This window comes from Otolemur garnettii, unplaced genomic scaffold, assembly GCF_000181295.1.
Source record: "Otolemur garnettii isolate 467f Iridium unplaced genomic scaffold, OtoGar3 scaffold00067, whole genome shotgun sequence".
In the NCBI taxonomy this organism is placed as follows: Eukaryota; Metazoa; Chordata; class Mammalia; order Primates; family Galagidae; genus Otolemur; species Otolemur garnettii.
In genome coordinates this window covers 7,288,071-7,307,198 of record NW_003852462.1, presented here as the reverse complement: position 1 = coordinate 7,307,198, position 19,128 = coordinate 7,288,071, and the positions used below count along the sequence as shown (strand labels likewise).

General features: G+C 46.2%; 2 protein-coding genes across 3 annotated transcripts in view; one reads left to right on the top strand and one right to left on the bottom strand.

The window, feature by feature from the left end:
- PEX14 (peroxisomal biogenesis factor 14) overlaps positions 1-7,314 on the bottom strand; it is a 139,898-nt gene extending 132,584 nt beyond the window's left edge. The window contains exons 1-2 of one of the 2 annotated variants that reach the window (XM_023515176.1): positions 7,199-7,248; positions 804-916 (exon numbers count right to left, since the gene is read on the bottom strand). In XM_023515176.1, the coding sequence (XP_023370944.1) occupies positions 804-848 (45 nt within the window). In that variant the 5' untranslated portion in view covers positions 849-916; positions 7,199-7,248. Of the gene's footprint in view, positions 1-803; positions 917-7,198 lie in introns of both variants that reach the window. The other variant, XM_003793265.3, reaches the window with a different exon arrangement.
- A 2,879-nt stretch (positions 7,315-10,193) lies between these two features.
- DFFA (DNA fragmentation factor subunit alpha) lies at positions 10,194-18,310 on the top strand. Its single transcript, XM_003793264.3, has 6 exons — positions 10,194-10,442; positions 13,028-13,189; positions 14,185-14,327; positions 16,024-16,213; positions 16,438-16,589; positions 17,697-18,310. The coding sequence occupies exons 1-6, from the start codon at positions 10,307-10,309 to the stop codon at positions 17,907-17,909; spliced, it is 996 nt and encodes a 331-aa protein (XP_003793312.1). The 5' UTR covers positions 10,194-10,306; the 3' UTR covers positions 17,910-18,310.
- Positions 18,311-19,128: the final 818 nt, after the last annotated feature.

The following is a 19,128-nucleotide window of genomic DNA, read 5'->3' as shown; positions in this document are numbered from 1 at the left end:
AAAAAAAAAAAAAAACAAAACAGGACTTGAAAGAATAAAACTGAATCACAAATAATTTAACTGCCCAGCAGTCACAGGGTCTCACACTGTCTCCTGATACAATGGCATCATCAGAGTTCACAACCACAGACTCCTGGGTTGAAGCAATCCTCCTGCCTCAGCCTCCTGAGTAGCTGAGAGTGGAGACCACCATTATGTCTAGCTAATTTTTTTTTTTCGAGACAGAGTTCTCTCCTATGCCCTGAGCAGAGTGCAATGGCATCGTAGCTTACTGGAACCTCAGAGTCAGTCTGTGGGCATCCTGCTGCCTCAGCCTCTGAAGCCACTGGAACTACAGGTGCTCACTGTGGCGCCCAGCTGGGTTTTTCAAATTTTTTCATGAGTTGGGGTCTCATTCCCACTCAGACAAGCCTCGAACTCCTGAGCTCAAGCAATCCTCCAGCCTCAGCCTCCCACATTGCTGGGATTATAGGCATGAGCCACCACACTCAGCTAATTTTTTATTTTTTTATAAAGACAGGGCCTTGCTCTTCCTTAGGCTGGTCTCAAACTCCAGAGCTCAAGGAATCTTCCCATCTTGGGCTCCCAGAGTGCTAAGATTATAGGTTGAGCCACTGCATCCAGCCTCAACATTACTTTGTTGCCCTTGGTATTGTGCTATGGCATCATAGCTCAGAGCAACCTCCAACTCTTGGGCACAAGAGATCCTCTTGCCTCAGTTTTTTATTTTTTAGTAGCGATGGGGGTCTCACTCTTGCTAAGGCTGGTCTTGAACCTGTGAACTTGTCAAGCAATCCACTCACCTTGGCCTCCCAGAGTGCTGGGATTACAGGCATGAGCCACTGCATCCGGCCACAGCCTCAACATTCTTTAAAGTAAGACCATACATCCTGGGCAACACTGTGAGACTCAATCTCTAAAAAATAAGAAAAATTAGCTGGGCATGATCGCCAATACCCATAATCCCAGCAACGCAGGAGGCTGAGATGCGAGGATCACTTGAGCCTAGGAGTTCAGGGCTGCAATGAGCAAGCTACAACTATACTAACGTCCTCTAGCCCAGATAACAGAGCAAGACCTTAGCTCCACATAATAAACAAAAAAAATTAGCCCAGTTGGGGGTAACGACACAATTATAAGAGGAACTTTACTAACAAATGCAATCAGTATAACCTGGTTCTTTGTACCTTCGAGGAACCCCCAACAATAAAAAAAAAAAAAAGAAGAAGAAGAAAGAAAGAAAGAAAGAAAAATTAGCCCAGCACAATACCATGCAACTACAGTCTCAGCTACACGGGAAGCTGAGGCAGAGGTTGCAGCGAGCTCTGATAATGCCACCGTACTCCAGCTTGGGCAATCGAGTAAGACCCTATATCAAAAAAAAAAAAAAAAGCAACCTAAATTTCTTGAGTAATAATGGCATTGTGGTTATATACGGGAATAACTACTCTTGGGCAGTGTCTGTGGCTCAAGGAGTAAGTCGCTGGCGCCTCATTTACCAGAGGTGGTGGGTTCAAATCCGGCCCCGGCCAAAAATAAACTGAAAAAAAAAAAACTTTACTCTCATGAGAGACAAAGTGAAGTAGTCTAGGATAAAATATCCTAATACCTGTGACTTCCTACAAATCTTTCCCCAAAAAGGGTACATAAAGAGACCAAACTAAAGCAAATTCAGCAAAATGTGAACAGTGCATCTTGGTGAAGTTTTTAATGCAAGTTTTACAATAGTTCTCTGTATTATTCCATCACCTTTTCTTTTTTTTCCTTTTTTTATAGAGACAGAGTCTCACTTTATCACCCTCGGTAGAGTGCCGTGGCATCACACAGCTCACAGCAACCTCCAACTCCTGGGTTTAAGCAATTCTCTTGCCTCAGCCTCCCAAGTAGCTGGGACTATAGGTGCCCACCACAAATAGCCTGGCTATTTTTGGGTTGCAGTTCGGCTGGGGCCAGGTTTGAACCTGCCACCCTCAGTATATGGGGTCAGCACCCTACTCACTGAGCCAAAGGCACCGCCCTCCGTCACCTTTTCTATAGCTTGCAAATTTCTCAAAATAAAAAGTTGAGAAGGCCAAATACTCATTTAAACTACTGTTATTCAAGGGTTCAACAAACTTTCAGAACTACACGTAAAGATTCGAAGGAAACTAATATGAACACTTACTATGTACCAGGTGGTCCTCATGTCTGCGATTTCAGTCGACCCTCACAGCAAACCAGTCTAGGATGATTACTTTTTATTCTTTACAGGGATGGGGTCTTGCTATGTTGCCCAGGTGTGCAGTGGCCTGTCATCACAGGCCTGATGACAGCAACACCACAGCCACAAATTCCTGTTCCTGAGTGATCCTCCTGCCTCAGCCCCTTGAGTAATTGGGACTACAGGCATGTGCCACTGAGCCCAGGCTTACGGTAATAATAGCTCCTCCCATTTACAGAGGAGAAAACTGATGTTCAGAAAAATGGAGTGACAAAGCCAACAGTTGTAAGCACCGGGGTTCCACTAAAACCTGCCAGGACACAAAGCCATGCTCTTCTACTCTTCCACTGTGCTCTTCTCCCCTGCCTGCTTCTCTGTCCTCTCAATCTAAAATTTACTACAGCAAATGAACCCCCACAGATCTCATCTGTATCTACAGTAATATTCAATACGCAATGACTGTGAAGCAATCACATCGAACCATGTCTGTGCTGTTCGGTGAAGACAGAAAAGCTAATGAGAAAGTAGAAAAATAGGGAAAACGATCCTCTTCCCGATGGGCCACAACGTGCCCCTATTACGGGACTTTGGTAAGAGCTAGCCATGCAAGACATGGGCCAATGTGGGGAAAACATAACAAGGATATGAAGCAAAAAATGAAATTCTAAGGCCGGGCATGGTGGCTCACTTGTAATCCTAGCATTCTGGGAGGCCGAGGCAGGTGGGTTGCTTGATCTCAGGAATTTGAGACCAGCCTAAGCAAGAGCAAGACCCTATCTCTAAAAATAGCCAGGTGTGGTGCATGCGGTGGCTCACACCTGTAATTCTAGCACTCTGGGAGGCCGAGGTGGGTGGAATGCCTGAGCTCACGGGTTCGAGACCAGCCTGAGCAAAAGCAAGACCCTGTCTCTAGAAAACTAGCCAGGCGTTGTGGCAGGCACCTACAGTCCCAGCTACTCGGGAGGCTGAGGGAAGAGAGTTGCTTGAGCCCAAGAGTTTGAGGTTGCTGTGATCTAAGACACCACAGCACTCTACCAAGGGGGACAAAGTGAAACTCTGTCTCAAAAAAATAAATAAATAAAAAGCCCAGGCATGGTGGCTCACACTTGTAATCCTAGCACTCTTGAATTCATAAAGAGTTCAAGTTTGTCCTCCCTCCCATCTGGGAGGCCGAGGTGGATGGATTGCTTGAGCCCACAAGTTTGAGACCAGCCTGATGAAAAAGCGAGATCCCATCTCTACTAAGAATAGAAAAACTGAGGAAAGAGGATCACTTGAGCCCGAGCTGGAGGTTGCTGTGGGCTATGACGCTACAGCACTCCATCCAGGGCGACAGCTTGAGTCTCTGTTTCAAAAAAAAAAAAAGAAAGAAAAAGAAAAAAGAAACTCTAACAAACTGTCTTCAGGACAGACTAAAAATACTATACTTAGCCCTTATGAAAAGTAAGTATATCCCCAAAATTTTAAAGCCACAAAGGACAGCTATCATAAGCACTAGCATTTAAGGCACTTCAAATAAAAGAACAACTTTACTAGACTAGTGGTCTAGTAAACCATACCCCAAACAATGCTGTACTAGGGCTTGAGGAAAGGCCTGGATCCATTTGGGAGTGAAAATCCGCAGGCTATTAAATGGAATAGTAATAATAGACAATACGTTATATCAGGCACTGTTTTGTTTTGTTTTTTTAAGACAGTCTCATTCTAGCCCTGGGTAAATTGCTGTGGCATCATAATTTACAGCAACCTCAAACTCTTGCGCTCAAGTGATCCTCTTTCCTCAGCCTCCCGAGTAGCTGGGACTTCAGGTGTCCGCCACAATGCCCGATTATTTTAGAGATGGAATTTTGCTCTACCTCAGGCTGGTCTCCAACTCCTGACCTCAGGCAATCCACCCACCTCAGCCTCCCAGATTGATAGGATTACAGGCATGAGCCACTGTACCCAGCCTTCAGGTACTGTTTTAAGCACTTTTACGTAAGTCAACTCATTTAATCCTCAGGGCAACCCTATGAGATAGGCACTAGTATTTTTCCTATTTTACAGATAGAGACATTAAGGCCCCCAAAGATAAGCAGACCTGTCCAAGATCACCTAGCTGGTAAGCAGTAGGGCTAGGATTCTAAGCCAGGAGGGCCTGGCTTTAGAGCCTATACTAGTAACCACTCTTCTACACAGCCTGTCAAGGAAAGAAAGGGTTATTCACCCTTAATCTTTTGAAACCAGAGAATGGTGCTACAAGACCAACTAACAAACTTCTGGCTAAGCCCCACAGACTTAACCCTACACAACTCATCTCACATACAAAACTGGTTTGGGAGAATTATCCCAACAGTCCTTTGAACCCCACTCTGCTTTGACTAGAGAAATGAAAAGCCAGACTGACTTAGGCTTGAAAATGAAATGACGGCTCGGCACCTGTGGCTCAAGCGGCTAAGGCTCCAGCCATGTACACCCAAGGTGGCGGGTTCAAATCCAGCCCAGGCCCACCAAACAACAACGGCTGCAACCAAAAAACAGCCAGGTGTTGTGGCGGGCGCCTGTGGTCCCAGCTACTTGGGAGGCTGAGGCAGGAGACTCGCTTGAGCCCAGGAGTTGGAGGTTGCTGTGAGCTGTGATGCCACAGTACTCTACCCAGGGGGGCAGCCTGAGGCTCTGTCTCAAAAAAAAAAAAAAAAGAAAATGAAATGACAAGTAACTTCTCAAGATAGTTGGGTTATTTAAGAAGTGGGCATTTGCAGCTTGTTGTTAGGCAAACAGAATCTGTCATAAAGAGTTCAAGTTTGTCCTCCAGGCTGCCAGCATATTCTGATGCAATCCATGGCTACCAGCTTTAGAAAGGAGGGCAAAGGAGAGGCAGAGCTGAAATTAAACAAGCCCTGGCCAACCCCCTTTAAAGGACCCTTAGTTCTTTTTCTACATGCCCGAAGAAGACAATTTTCAGAACCAAAGGAATCCTTGAGCATGACAATGGCTCCAAATGGTAAGATATTTAGTACCATTCATAGCACCAGCAAATCAGATGTCTTTCAATCCTAGTCCATGGACATACCTAACTCAGAACAGTTCAGAGAAACCCAGACCCTGAGAAGTCTCAGCATTTCAGCATATTAGGTTAAGTGAGGTAAGAAAGGAGGGTCCTCCCTCTCAAGATACTTTGCAAACTCCAGAACTTCTGACAGTAAGAAGGCCAGAATCAGTCCTACATATTTTCTGTGTTCTACAATCCAGACAGCTTATTCTGAATTCTTCACACTGCTAAGAGAAGCTGGTCTATAAAAGACTTAACACAAAGAATAAGATCACCTGATAGTAAGAAAACCTAAGTGGTGATCTTCCCATTAGGAAGAAAGTAAAAGGGCAGCACCTGCAGCTTAATGGGTAGGGCACCGCCCCCACATACCAAGGGTGGGGGGTTCGAACCCGGCCCCAACCAAACTGCAAAAAAAAAAAAAAAAATAGCCAGGCATTGTGGCGGGCACCTGTAGTTCCAGCTACTCAGGAGGCTGAGGCAGGAGAATCTCCCAAGCCCAGGAGCTGGAGGCTGCTGTGAGCTGTGATGCCATAGCACTCTACCGAGGGTGACAGAGGGAAACTCTGTCCCTAAAAAAAAAAAAAAAAAGGAAGGAAGGGAAATACTAGGAAGCTGCTGAAAACTCTTACAGGTGTTTCATAGAGATGAGAGATGAATGATGAAGTCCCAAATTGAAGCCATTTTCTCCTTCCTGGGTGAGCTGATTTTTTTTTTTTTTTTTGAGACAAGAGTCTCAAGCTGTCACCCTCAGTAGAGTGTCATGGCATCATAGTTCACAGCAACCTCAAACTCCTGGGCTTAAGCGATTCTTTTGCCTCAGCCTCCTAAGTAGCTAGGACTACAGGCGCCTGCCACAACGCCCAGCTATTTTTATGTTGCAGTTGTCATTGTTGTTTTAGCTGGCCCAGGCTGGGTTCGAACCCGCCAGCCTCGGTGTATGTGACCAATGCCCTACTCACTGAGCTACCGGCGCTGCCCATGAACTAATCTTAAACATATATGGCTGACTAGTGTAGTCACATAACCAATCTGGGTTCAATACAGGCTCCATCAGGCACATGTGAAATTGGGTCTAATAGCCTACGCTTCATTACGGTTGTAGTGAGCACTAAACGAGGTAATAATCATAATTTGTCCTCAGCTTAATAGCACATACTCATTAAATGTGAGATCTCTTTTAGCTCCCTTTCTCCTCACCCCACCCAACCTTCACTACAAACCCCTTCAGAGGCCTTATCATCATCCAGTGACTCCTGACACTGGTCCTCATGGTCCCCTTACTGGAGTGGGATTTGCCTGTAATCTGTAGGTGGAAAGCTAGAGCGAAGCTCTGAGCCAACAAAACCAAACCCAAGGAAGCGAGGATGGATTCACAGCCAAAAGCTTGGTAACGTCTGTTGTTTACAATGTGTCCCCTTCCTAACAGCGCACTGAGTGTGTCCCCATATAGTATTTCCGACCCTCCAACTTGGCAAGGGAAGCGCAAGGGTAACTAAAGACCAAGAGTCTGGCAGCCGCTCCGGGAGGCTGTGGCTGTGGGGGAGTGGGAACCCTGAAGGAGGAGTAAGGCCCCTCCCCGGAGGGACAGCCAGGAACCGCCGAGCCTCTCACTCCCTCTCCTCAAGCAGGGGCCCTCTCAGCAGCAGGCTGGGGGCTTTCCAAAGGTCCCGCCACCCTTCCCGCCAAGCTCGAGTAGCACCGAAAGGGCCAGTAAGCGGGAAGAGGGGGGCCGCGGGCGCGGCTAAGCACCAGATCCCGGGCTCCGGAATGTGGTCAAAGAGGGGTCACCGGGGGAGGGGCCGGGCGGGGAGGACCTGCGGAGGGGCGGGGCTCGGGAGGAGGGAAGGAGCCGGGGCCCCCAGCTTCGGAGACTCCGGGTTCCTACCCGACTCCCAACCGTAGGCCGAGCGCCCCCTCCAGCTGGGGTCCCCGTGGCCACAGCGGGGCAGTCCCACTCCCCTTACCTGGCTCGGCTGCTCTGCCTGCTCTGAGGACGCCATCTTTCTGAGGCCTGGTTAATCTACCGCCGCTAGGCCAGGTTTCTCCCAAGCGCCCTCGCTCTCCCTATCCCGCCCAGACTAAGGTAGCCGAAACAGAGTTTGTCGATGGAGAGGGCGGGCTGGGGGCAAGGGGTGGAACGCGCAATTTTCATTGTTTCCTTGCTTCCGAGGAAGATCCGAGGTCTGTATCCTTTTTGCATTGTTGCATGTAGATGTGTGTTATTAAATAAAATTTCAACCCATCCCCACAGTGCCGTGGGCACATTTAGGGATTCGCTGAGTATTTAATAAATGAATGTGAAGAAACTTGGAAATTTTTAAAAAATCAGTTCAGTACCCGTCGTTGAGTGCTTTCTATTTGCCAGAAACTTTGGTAGGCACTAGATATAAAAAGATCGAAGACCCGATCCCTACTTCCAGGCCTAGACCGAACTCACACACAATTACAGCATCCTGGGCACAGGACTTGGATAGCAGTGTGCAGATCTATTGGGAAAACACACAGGAGGGGGCTGGGGTAGGGAGAGGCTTCTACGAAACTTCGTTTTATAGTGGTTGAATTGTTAGATTTTATTTTACTCATTTACTTATTTATTTTTGAGACAGAGTCTCACTGTGTCGCCTTTGGTAGAGTGCTATGTCATCACAACTCACAGCAACTCTTGGTCTTTTTTTTGAGACAGAGCCTCAAGCTGTCAGCCTGGGTAGAGTGCTGTGACATTACAGCTCACAGCAGCCTCCAACACAGGCATCTTCAAACTGGGGCCCGCCTAGGACATTTATCCGGCCCGTCAGGTGTTTTTGCCCCCGCTGCCTGTCCTTAGCAGCCAACTGGTCCCCGGCCCGCAGTCTGGCCCTCCAACAGTCTGAGGGACAGTGAACTGGCCCCCTGGCCCCGTTTTAAAAAGTGTGAGGGGGCAGGGGAAGGAGGAGGGTAGGTGGAGGGAGGGTGATTGGTGGGATCACGCCTATGGTTCATCCTATAAGGGTACATGTGAATCTCTCTAAGCGTAGAATATGTCTTAACACAATAACTATGAAAAAGACATGAAGGCTATGTTAACCAGTTGGATGAAAGTATTTCAAATTGTATACAGAAACAGTACACTGTACTCCATGATAGTATTTTGATTTAATTTTAAAAAAAGTTTGAGGACCCCTGCTCCAACTCCTGGGCTCAAGCGATTCTCCTGCCTCTGCCTCCCAAGTAGCTGGGATTACAGGTGCCTGCCACACCTGGCTATATTTTTGGTTGCAGCTGTCATTGTTGTTTGGCGGGCCAGGCTGGATTCGAACCCGCCAGCTCAGGTGTATATGGCTGGCGCCTTGGCCGCCTGAGCCACAGGCACCCAGCCCAAATGCTTGGTCTTAAGCAATTCTCTTGCCTCAGCCTCCCAAGTAGCTGGGATTACTGGCACCTGCCACAACACCTGGCTATTTTTTGTTGCAGTTGACATTGTTATTTAGCTGACCCAGGCCGGGCTCAAACCTGCCACCCATGGTGTATGTGGCTGGCACTGTAACCACTGTGCTACAGGCGCTGAACCAGATTTTAAACCAAATATTAAATTATATGAAAAGGGATGCATATATTAGAATTGTGAGTCAGCTCCTATTATAGCTGTGTTTTGGTCAATATGAAGTACTCAAAAAGTTGCCTAATCTAACAATTCCACCTACCAAACACTTTTATTTATTTTTAATAATAAAATTTGGATTGTGCTAATCTTGTCTGTATCGTTCCAATTTTAGTGTATATGCTGCCGAAACGAGCATGTACCAAACACTTTTAAATGCCTACCCTTTTCTTTAGATAGTATCTGATTTCCTCAACCACGTTTTTTATAAACAAAATATGAAAGCGACTGAACGAACATAGGCAATTATTTCTAGTTTACATAAAATACCCTCTTTTAAGTGAGGAACCTTTTTGGTTCTTTTTTATTATTCTTATAATCTTAAATGTCAGTTTTTCAGAAGGATAAAACACAGACTTTTCCATAATATTATTAAAATAAAGATAAATATGTTGTCAGGCAGTATCTGAACAATCTCAACAGTGCTGTGGCTCTCATTTCCCCTTCCCTCTCTGATTTGAGATGTCAATGTTAACTGTTTAAATAAAGCATTTTGGATTTGGGGGCAGGAGTAGGGGGCAGGAAAAAAATCAATAAAAGCATTTTGTTCTGAGGCTCCAACCCAGTTTAAAAGCTGAAGCGAGGAATGAAATGGGTGGAAATATGTCGGTAGCTTATGTTACTTTGTTGTGTTTTCATCAAGACTAAAAACTTCTATTTTCAAAACTGACTTCCTTCAGGCCAGGAGCTGTGGCTCAGCCTGTAATCCTAGCACTTTGGGAGGCCAAAGCGGGCAGATTGCTTGAGTTCACGAGTTGGAGACCAGCCTGAGCAAAAGCAAGGACCCCCTCCCCTGTCTCTACTGAAAAATAGAAAAACTGAGGCAAAAGCATCACTTGAGCCCAAGAGTTGGAGGTTGCTGTGCGCTATGACGCCATGGCACTCTACCTAGGGCAACAGCTTGAGACCCTCAAAAACAAAACAAACAAAAAAAAAAAACTGACTTCCTTCAAATCAACCTGAAGACTGGGACATTTCACAAATCTTTTCAGGTTAGAGAAGAAAAACCAATTAACATAGTGCAATGACAGACTGCTTTATTGAAGAACATTATGCATCTCTTCATCACTTATGCAAACAGGAGTGCTCTAAAAATTCAATGTGTGTGCTTCGTAAAGCAAAGTAATTCCCTACTGACTTCCTTTGTAAACCTGCATTGCAATTTCTAAATGCAAAGTAAAAGCTAACTCCTCCTGGGCTGAATCGCGCGACGTAATATAGACAGCAGCTTTGAATTCAGAGACTACAGTTCCCGGCACGCCCCGGGGGTGCAAGTGATTGCCGACTAGAACTACAACTCCCGGCGTGCCCCGGCTCACGCGTGGCTTGTGTAGTGAGAACTACATCTCCCAGCAGGCCGCGGGAGGGGCGGGTAGGAGGACCGCTGCGCTTCCCACAACTTCCTGGAGGCACTTGGGCTCCCACCTTGGAAAGGATGGAGGTGACTGAGGGTGTCGGGGCTCCGGAACCCGGCGAGATCCGGAATCTAAAGCCGTGTCTACTGCGCCGCAACCACAGCCTCGAACAGCACGGTGTGGCTGCCTCCTGTCTGGAGGAGCTGAGGAGCAAGGGTTGGCAGGGGACCCGGGCAAGGGGGTGGGGGAGCCCAGGCCGCGGGAGGATGCCCGGCGGGGCAAGGCGGGTCCGGAGAGAGGCGACTGGCGGATTTTTGTAGTACGGGTGGAGCCTTGAGAGAGAAGTGGTCCATCTGGGTTTAGCAATTTATAGATGTCAAGGGCTTAAACTTATTTTTTCTCGTGTGAGACTCGTAGTGGTGGGAAAATGAAAAGAAATGTGCAAATTAAGACAGTCAGCGTAAGTCTATTGCCTGAAATCACTTAGGTATTGGAACAAACCCAGCCCAGTGTACTCCTGCCACTCTAGCTCAATAGGGGGTAATGGGCCCCCAGCTTGAACCTACGGTAGAGTAGGGGTGGGTTGCACCATCAGCTCTAGCAAGGACCTATGCCTTAAAGAGGGTGGGTGCTGCTACCGACCGTTTCTGGAGGTCCAGACGAGGAACCTGAGTTGTGGGTGACCTAGATGGACTGAAGTTTTGAGCCGGCCCCACGCTTGAACTTGCTTGACCTTGTACTCAACCATCTCTCAACGCTCAGTTTTCTAACTGGCAGATTGGGTATAATGCTTCCAGCCCCACTTCAAAGGATTATTGGGACCCTCAAATGATGTGATATACTCAAATAATTTGCAATAGTTGTTAGCCCACCGCAACAAATTCTTTATACAAACAAGTTTTCCAGCCAGCCCCAGTTGTGTCATCACAGTTGGTGTCAGAGTGTACAGTTGGTCCCTCTCAGCAGAATCATTAAGCCCCAAAAGGTATTATATAAAAGTTTTTCAGAGACCCAGGAGCTACTAAAGCACTACAAATGCCTTGATGACATAGATCTTGCCACATAAGTGTTTACGTATTTTTTCTTGGCATTAGCTTACTTTAATTTTAGTGCCACTTCAGTGCATTGGCTGGATGTACTTAGCACGGAGGCCTCAGTTCTTTGTAGCTCAGACCATACAAACCTTGCTGTTTCATTTGGGTAGTAGGCATCATTGCAGAAAGATATTTGTAGTCTCTTGGATATTTCTGCTTACTTCAGTCCCATTAGCATTTTAGACACTGCCATCACTAAACGGGACCGTACAGACCTGCTGGGCAGAAAGCCCTTTCATCCAGTGATAATGAAACGGAAAAGCTACTGACAGAAGTTTCTGCTTCTCTTACATTTTCCTATAGGTTAGAAAAGCTACAAAGGAAAATAATGCAAAGGACAAAAAGCATTTTCTTTACTTTCTTTCTTTTTTTTATATCTGCCACATAGGAAAATTTAAGGCTGAGCAAACCTGTAATTCTAGTGCTTTGGGAGGTCAAGGCAGGAGAATTGGTTTTCGATGGGTTTTTTGAGACAGGAGAATTGCTTGAAGCTAGGAGTTCAAGACCAGCCTGGGCAACATAGTGAGACCTCATCTCTATAAAAATTTGTTAAGAAACTTAGCTGGGGCTCGGCGCCTATAGCTCAACCGGCTAAGGCGCCAGCCACGTACACCTAAGGTGGCGGGTTCGAATCCCCAGCCCGGGCCCGCCAAACAACAATGATGGCTGCAACCAAAAAATGGCCAGGCGTTGTGGCGGGCGCCTGTGGTCCCAGCCACTTGGGAGGCGGAGGCAGGAGACTCGCTTGAGCCCAGGAGTTGGAGGTTGCCGTGAGCTGTAATGCCACGGCACTCTACCCAGGGGGACAGCTTGAGGCTCTGTCTCAAAAAAAAAAAAAAAAGAAACTTAGCTGGGCATGGTGGTGTGCACCTACACTTCTGACTACTCAGAAGGCTAAAGCAGAAGGATCAGTAGTTCAAGGTTGCAGTGAGCTGTGATCACACCACCGCACTCCAGCCTTGGGCAACAGAGGGAGACCCCATCTCTAAAAAATCAGTAAATAAAATTTTTAAAATTAAAACAAGTAAGAGAATTTAAGATGAAAACTGAATAAATGAAAGAAAGACCAAGGGCTCAGCGCCTGTGGCTCAAACAGCTAAGGCACCAGCCACATACACCAGAGCTGGTGAGTTTGAATCCAGCCTGGGCCTGCCAAACAACAACTACAACCAAAAAATAGCCAGGTGTTGTGGCGGGCGCCTGTAGTCCCAGCTACTTGGGAGACTGAGGCATAAGAATCGCTTAAGCCTAGGAGTTGGAGCTGTGAGCTGTGATGCCACGGCACTCTGTCTCAAAAAAAAAAAAAAAAGAAAGACCAAGGACATTGGTTGTTCATTCAAGCAAAACCTCCAATGCCTCCTATATACCAGTGCAGAGTAGCTGTGGTAAACACATTTTAGTGGGTTTAAATCTCAGCTCTGCCACTTACTGTGTGATCTTGGATAAGTTACTTAACCTCGCTGAATCTTGGGTTCATCGTCTGTAAAATGGGAATAATAGTAGTACCAGCCTTACAGGAATGCTATGAGATTAAATACTGTGTATGAAAAGCACTTATAACAGTACCAGGCCCATGGGAAGTGTTATAGTTACTGCTGTAGTTATCACTTCCTGCTTGGCTTTGGAGGCAGTCATATTGAGGGTGTAAGGATGGGTATAGTTTCCTTATGAGAATTTGTCAGTTGCCTGTTATTTTATTTTTCTCAGCCTGTGACATTCTGGCCATTGATAAGTCTCTGACACCAGTTACCCTGGTCCTGGCAGAGGATGGCACCATAGTGGATGATGATGATTACTTCCTGTGTCTACCTTCGAATACTAAGTTTGTGGCATTGGCCAATAATGAGAAGTGGGTATACAGCAATTCAGGTAAGAAACAATAGCCGTATATAAAATGGCCTGTGCAGTACAGCAGCCCTCATATTCATTACATTGCACAAGCAGCTTGTTGTATATGTCTAGCTTCTTTTCTCTTTTGGGGGGCCACATACTCCTGGGTATGCGTCTAGCTTCTTCTAGCATTTTTGTAGCAAACATTTACTGAGCACCTTCCATGTCCCAGACATAACACTGAGTCCTGGAGAAAAAGATGAATGAGATATGGGCCCACTTCTCAGCCAACTCACAGACTGACAGCCACTAAAATGCCGTATGCCAGGGAGATCAGCACTGCAGGCTGGAGTCAGGCTGTCTGGGTCTGAATCCTAGCCCTGCCATTTACTAGCCAGATGACTTGGTGCAAACTACTTACCCCCTCTCAGTGCCCTATTTACAAAATAACAACCACGTAGTACATGTCTCCTAGGTTTGTTATAAGAATACTAATACAGGCTCGGCACCTGTAGCTCAGGAGAGTCCATGAGCCACTAAGTTGAGGAAATCACCTTTCAGCAATGACTCCACCAGGCTTTTTGTACTCAGGCTCAAGGGATGGCAAACAGTGGCTACACCTCCTCCAATTAAGGAAGGAACCATTCCCCAAGCACCAGAGAAGTGCTGGTGAGAATGAAGTTTTTACATACAGAAAGAGGACACATCCAGACAAAAAGTAACCAAAAGGGACATGTGATAAGACCCTGGGTATCATGACGATACACTGGGTTTAAGTGGCTTTTTTCCATAGAAAACAGAACAGTTGCACAAGGAAACAAACTGAAGATGGAGGAAGGGAGAAAATTCAGGTTCTAGGTGGGATTGGCTGTACTGTGAATGGGATAAGGTGCTTCCTTCACCACTGGAATCATTCTCCATGGTCAGTCAGAAGGACGCATACATCCTCAAGAGGTCTGTGTCTGTCCAGTGAGGAGGGGAAAACTACTTTCAGGTTGCTCTGACAGTGACTGGCATTTTCTCCCATGTATCAGATGGAGGTACAGCTTGGATTTCCCAAGAGTCCTTTGATATAGATGAAACAGACAGCGGGGCAGGGTTGAAGTGGAAGAATGTGGCCAGGCAGCTGAAAGAAGATCTAGCCAACATCATCCTCCTGTCAGAGGAGGACCTCCAAGTAAGTCTTCTCCACAACCTGCAGCAGTTGACCTTCGCAGCACCCACCACCTTCTTAGCTTCCATCATCTAATTTTTAAATAATTCTCAAATTACAGGCCAGGTGCAGTGGCTCATGTCTATAATCCTAACATTTTGGGAGGCTGAGGTGGGGGCATTGCCTAAGCTCACAGGTTCAAGACCAGCCTGGGCCAGAATGAGACCTTGTCTCTAAAAATAGCCAGCCATTGTGGCTGGTGCCTGTAGTCCCAGCTACTTCAAAAGCTGAGGCAAGAGAATCGCGTGAATACAAGAGTTGGAGGTTGCTGTGAGCTATGACACCACGGCACTCTTTGAGGGGTGACAAAGTGAGACTCTGTCTCAAAAAAATAATAATAAATAAAATTAAAGCATTTCTCTGATGACTAATGACACAAAGCACATTAAAAAATTTTTTTCAAATTACAACTAAGATTATTCCTCTTAGGGCAGCGCCTGTGGCTCAAAGGAGTAGGGCGCTGGCCCCATACACCGGTGGTGGGTTCAAACCCAGCCATGGCCAAAAACTGCAAAAAAAAGAAAAAAAGATTCTTCCTCTTATAGTTATCACCTAAAATAGTTAAGTTTTCAACTCTCACCGTGTATCAGAATCATCTGTAGATTTTTTAAGTACAGATGCCCAGGTCTCACCCTAGACCTGTCTGGTGGACTATGGGGGTAGAGGGTCCACTGCTAAAGAATGTAGCATTGCAATAGCTGGGTTCAAATCTCAGCTCTATCACTGTGACTTTGTGCCAGCAGCTTAGCTTTTCTACTTGTGTTTTTTCTTCGGTAAAATTGGGATAAAAATAATATGTTTTTATTCAAGAAATACTCACTGAGTCCCCGCCCTGTGCTGGACCTGGTGGTGTGCACTGGATGTGCAGTGGTGGACAAGCCCTACACAGTCTCTGCTGTGGTGGAACCTGCACTCTGATGAAGGGGGCAGACAAAACGAGAGCATGTCAGACGAGGTGGAATGGATGCAGAGAGTGGTAGGGGCTGCTCTAGATTGCGATTCCTCTTCAAGGGACGGCTTTTGGGTTTGGTTTGGTTTTTTTAGAAACAAAGTCTCACTTTATTGCCCTCGATAGAGTGCAGTGACATCACAGCTCACAGCAACCTCCAACTCTTGGGCATAGGCAATTCTCTTGCCTCAGGCTCCTGAGTAGCTGGGACTATAGGCACCTGCCTCAATGGCTGGCTATTTTGTTGTTGTTGTAGTTGTCATTGTTGTTTGGCAGACCCTGGGCCTGGTTTGAACCTGCCCACCCCAGTGTATGTGGCCGACACCCTAGCCACTGAGTTATAGGTGCCGAGCCATACAGGTGACTTTTTAATATTGAGTTTTTGCTGTATTCTCCCAATTTTAAAAGTAGAGGAATATTGGACATACCACATGCTTCTCTCTTGACTCTCAGCCAGCCACAGTAGGGGACTTTGGAAAATAGAGGTAATTAGTTCTTTCTTTCTTTCTTTTTTAATGGAGACAGACTCTCACTTTGTTAGAGTAGCACTCAGTAGAGTGCTGTGGCATCATAGCTCACAGCAACCTCCAACTCTTGGCTCAAGCAATTCTCTTGCCTCAGCCACCCTAGTAGCTAGGACCACAGGCGCCCACCACAAACCCGGCTAGGAAATTCCTTTTAAATTCCTTAGAGTCTGTATTCGTTTCCTAGGTGCTCATCGATGTTCCATGTTCAGACTTGGCTCAGGAACTATGCCAAAGTTGTGCCACCATCCAGGGGCTCCAGAACACACTCCAGCAGGTGCTTGACCAGAGAGAGGAGGCCCGCCAGTCCAAGCAACTCCTGGAGCTTTATCTACAGGCTTTGGGGAAGGAGGGCAGCACCTTGTCAAAGCAGGAAGGTAGGATTCTGTACTGGGGAAGCGACTCTGAGAACTTGGGGCCAGTGGAGCTTTCCCCTGAGCGATGGCCTCATGTTTGCAGTGAAGTCAAACACTGAAGCCACAGCTGCTGGGATCTTGGAATGGCATGTTTCTCTCTTGCCCACGTGGTTACTCTGGCTGGGTGGCCATGTAGCTATCTGACCAGGCAGCGTGCTCATCTCTGTCTTACATCTCCTTTGCAGAGTCCAGAGCTGGTTTCAATGAAGAAGTAGATGCAGTTGACACGTGTGTCAGCAGAGAGCTCTCCTCTGAAATTGCACTGACAGGCCAGATCCTCACTGCACTGAAGGAGAAGCCTGCTCCAGAGCTGAGTTTATCTAGTCAGGATTTGGAGGTGGGCAAGAACCAGGGTCCCTGAACTGCAGAGAATGACTTGCCCTGGAGATGTAGGATTGCCATGCAGAGGCATGTATGGGATTTATTTTTTCACCTCTGCAGACCCTAATCATATCTGCCAATTTGCCTGTTATATACCAAAGCATTTACAAACATCTCATTTAATCTAACTCAAAGTGGCTTTAAAAAAAATGAGTGCACTTCCCCCAATCATTAAACATTACCCTCTGGTCCAGGGTCAGTAGTGAAAGACTGAAGCTGACAGAGAAGACCAGCAGGGCTCCATCTTCTGAGATGGCTTCTGCTTCTGGCCGTGGTCAAAGAAAATCCACAGTCAGTCCCGCAGTCTGAAATCTCACATGAGAAAGCAGACTTGGGGGATCATTGTGTACTGACTGTGTAAGACCAGGGAACGAGAAGCTTGATGAAGGGAACCCATCAGATGGATGCTACTTATTCCTTTCCTTGTCCTTGTCCCAGGTACCTTCATATTGTAGACAAAAGGGAAAGAAACTGTTGACATGAGCTTGGCTAAATTTCCTGTAGGTGGAGGACTTTACAGTTGCTCCAAGTAAACTTTTCAAAGGTCCCTTCCTGTTGTTACTGTATGGCAAGAAAAGCCACTTGACCATTTCCTGTGAAAGAAACGTAGCATTTCAGTGTAAAGAGATAACATAAACTGATCTTCCCTAATCTCATTCCCCTGAAATACATCATGAGAGGCAGGGCACAGTGGCTCACGCCTATAATCCCAGCACTTTGGTAGGCCAAGTCAGGAGGATTGCTTGAGGTCAGGAGTTTGAAACCAGCCTGGGCAACATAGCAAGACCCCCCCCCCCCATCTCTACAAAAAAAATTTAATGAGCTGGGTGTGGTCGCATGCACCTGTGGTCCCAACTGCTCAGGAGGCAGAGGCATGAGGATCACTTGAGCCCAGAAGATAAAGGCTGCAGTGAGCTGTGATTGCACCATGACACTCCACTCTTTCTTCTCTTAAGAAAATAATTTAAAAGTAACTAATTCATCTTTAAAAAGAAATATCATGAGAGCAGCAGGTGAGGAGCACAGAGATAGTGGTTTTCAGTAGTTCTTATTCTTGCTGCAGTTGGTTACCAAAGAAGACCCCAGAGCACTGGCTCTTGCTTTGAACTGGGACATGAAGAAGACGGAAAACGTCCAGCAGGCCTGTAAGCAGGAGCTCACCCTGCGCCTGCAGCAGATCCAGAGCCTGCATTCTCTCCGGAACATCTCAGCAAGGAAGAATTCACTATCTGAAGAACCGCAGACTCCTAAACGAGCCAGACAAGATCCCACATAGTTAAAGCTGGAAATATGCCAGAGAAAAACCTGTGGCCTTGTTTTTGTTATCCGTAAATACCTTTAGCCTGATTATTTTACTACCTACACACTATCCTACCTCTTGCCTTTGAGTATGTTCTGGATCAGGTTGGAAGGCTAGCTTTATGCTCCCTCCAGAAAAGCTGTTCCAAGTCTCTACATGCCCCACTACTGGTTTTGAATGATAGAGCCACACCAACGGTGTCCCACCTCCTCTAATTGTGTTTTCTTGTGTTCCCTGTTTAAAAGTACTTGTCAAGGGCAATGAAAAGAAACTGTCTTATTTTTGAACTCCTTATCCTAAAACTGGAAGTGCAGAATTTAAACACAGATAATGTAATAAAAAGTAACACGTGACATAACAGAGCATTGATTATGGCCGTAAACTTGTTTCTCAAGTTAATGAATTTGTTTGTTTGTTCATAGGCACACATTAAATTTGCAGACCGTAGGGACAGAGAATCTACTTTGCCATTTCCAATATCTAATTCAGTATTGTGAGATTGTATCTTTTATCACTGCAAAATTCTTTGCAGTTTTCTAATAAGCTTTACTGGCAGGGGGTATAAAAGGTCATTAAAGCAATTTCCATGTGATAGGACTCCACGCCTCTCTGTGTGCAGAGCAGAGCACTTCTGGTTTGTATGCCTCTGCGTCCGTACAAACTTGTTCTGCAGGTTTTATAATCTATAACACACTCTTCTTGCAGGGAAAAGATTCATTATCATTGACTTATTTGACTTTTCTTACAGTATGCATAGGTGAAAATGGAATGCTATTAAGAGATAAACTGGGTGGCGCTTGTGGCTTAAAGGAGCAGGGCGCCGGCCCCATATGCTGGAGCTGGCCGGTTCAAACCCAGCTCTGGCCAAAAACTGCAACAACAACAACAACAAAAAATTTAAAAAAAAGAAAAGAGACAGACTGGCTATTTATTAAGCAAAGAACTATAGTAGTAAGTCCTAGGGTGAAGGTGGGATACAAAAAATAATTAAACAAAAGGAACTTCTGGCTAAGGGAGGTGGCTGGCACCTATAATCCTAGCATACTGGGAGGCAGAGGCAGGTGGATTACTTGAGCTCAGGAGTTCAAGACCAGCCTGAGCAAGAGCAAGACCCCGTCTCTACTAAAAATAGGAAAACTGAGGCAAGAGGATTACTTGAGCTCAAAAGTTTGAGGTTGTTATGAGTTATGATGAT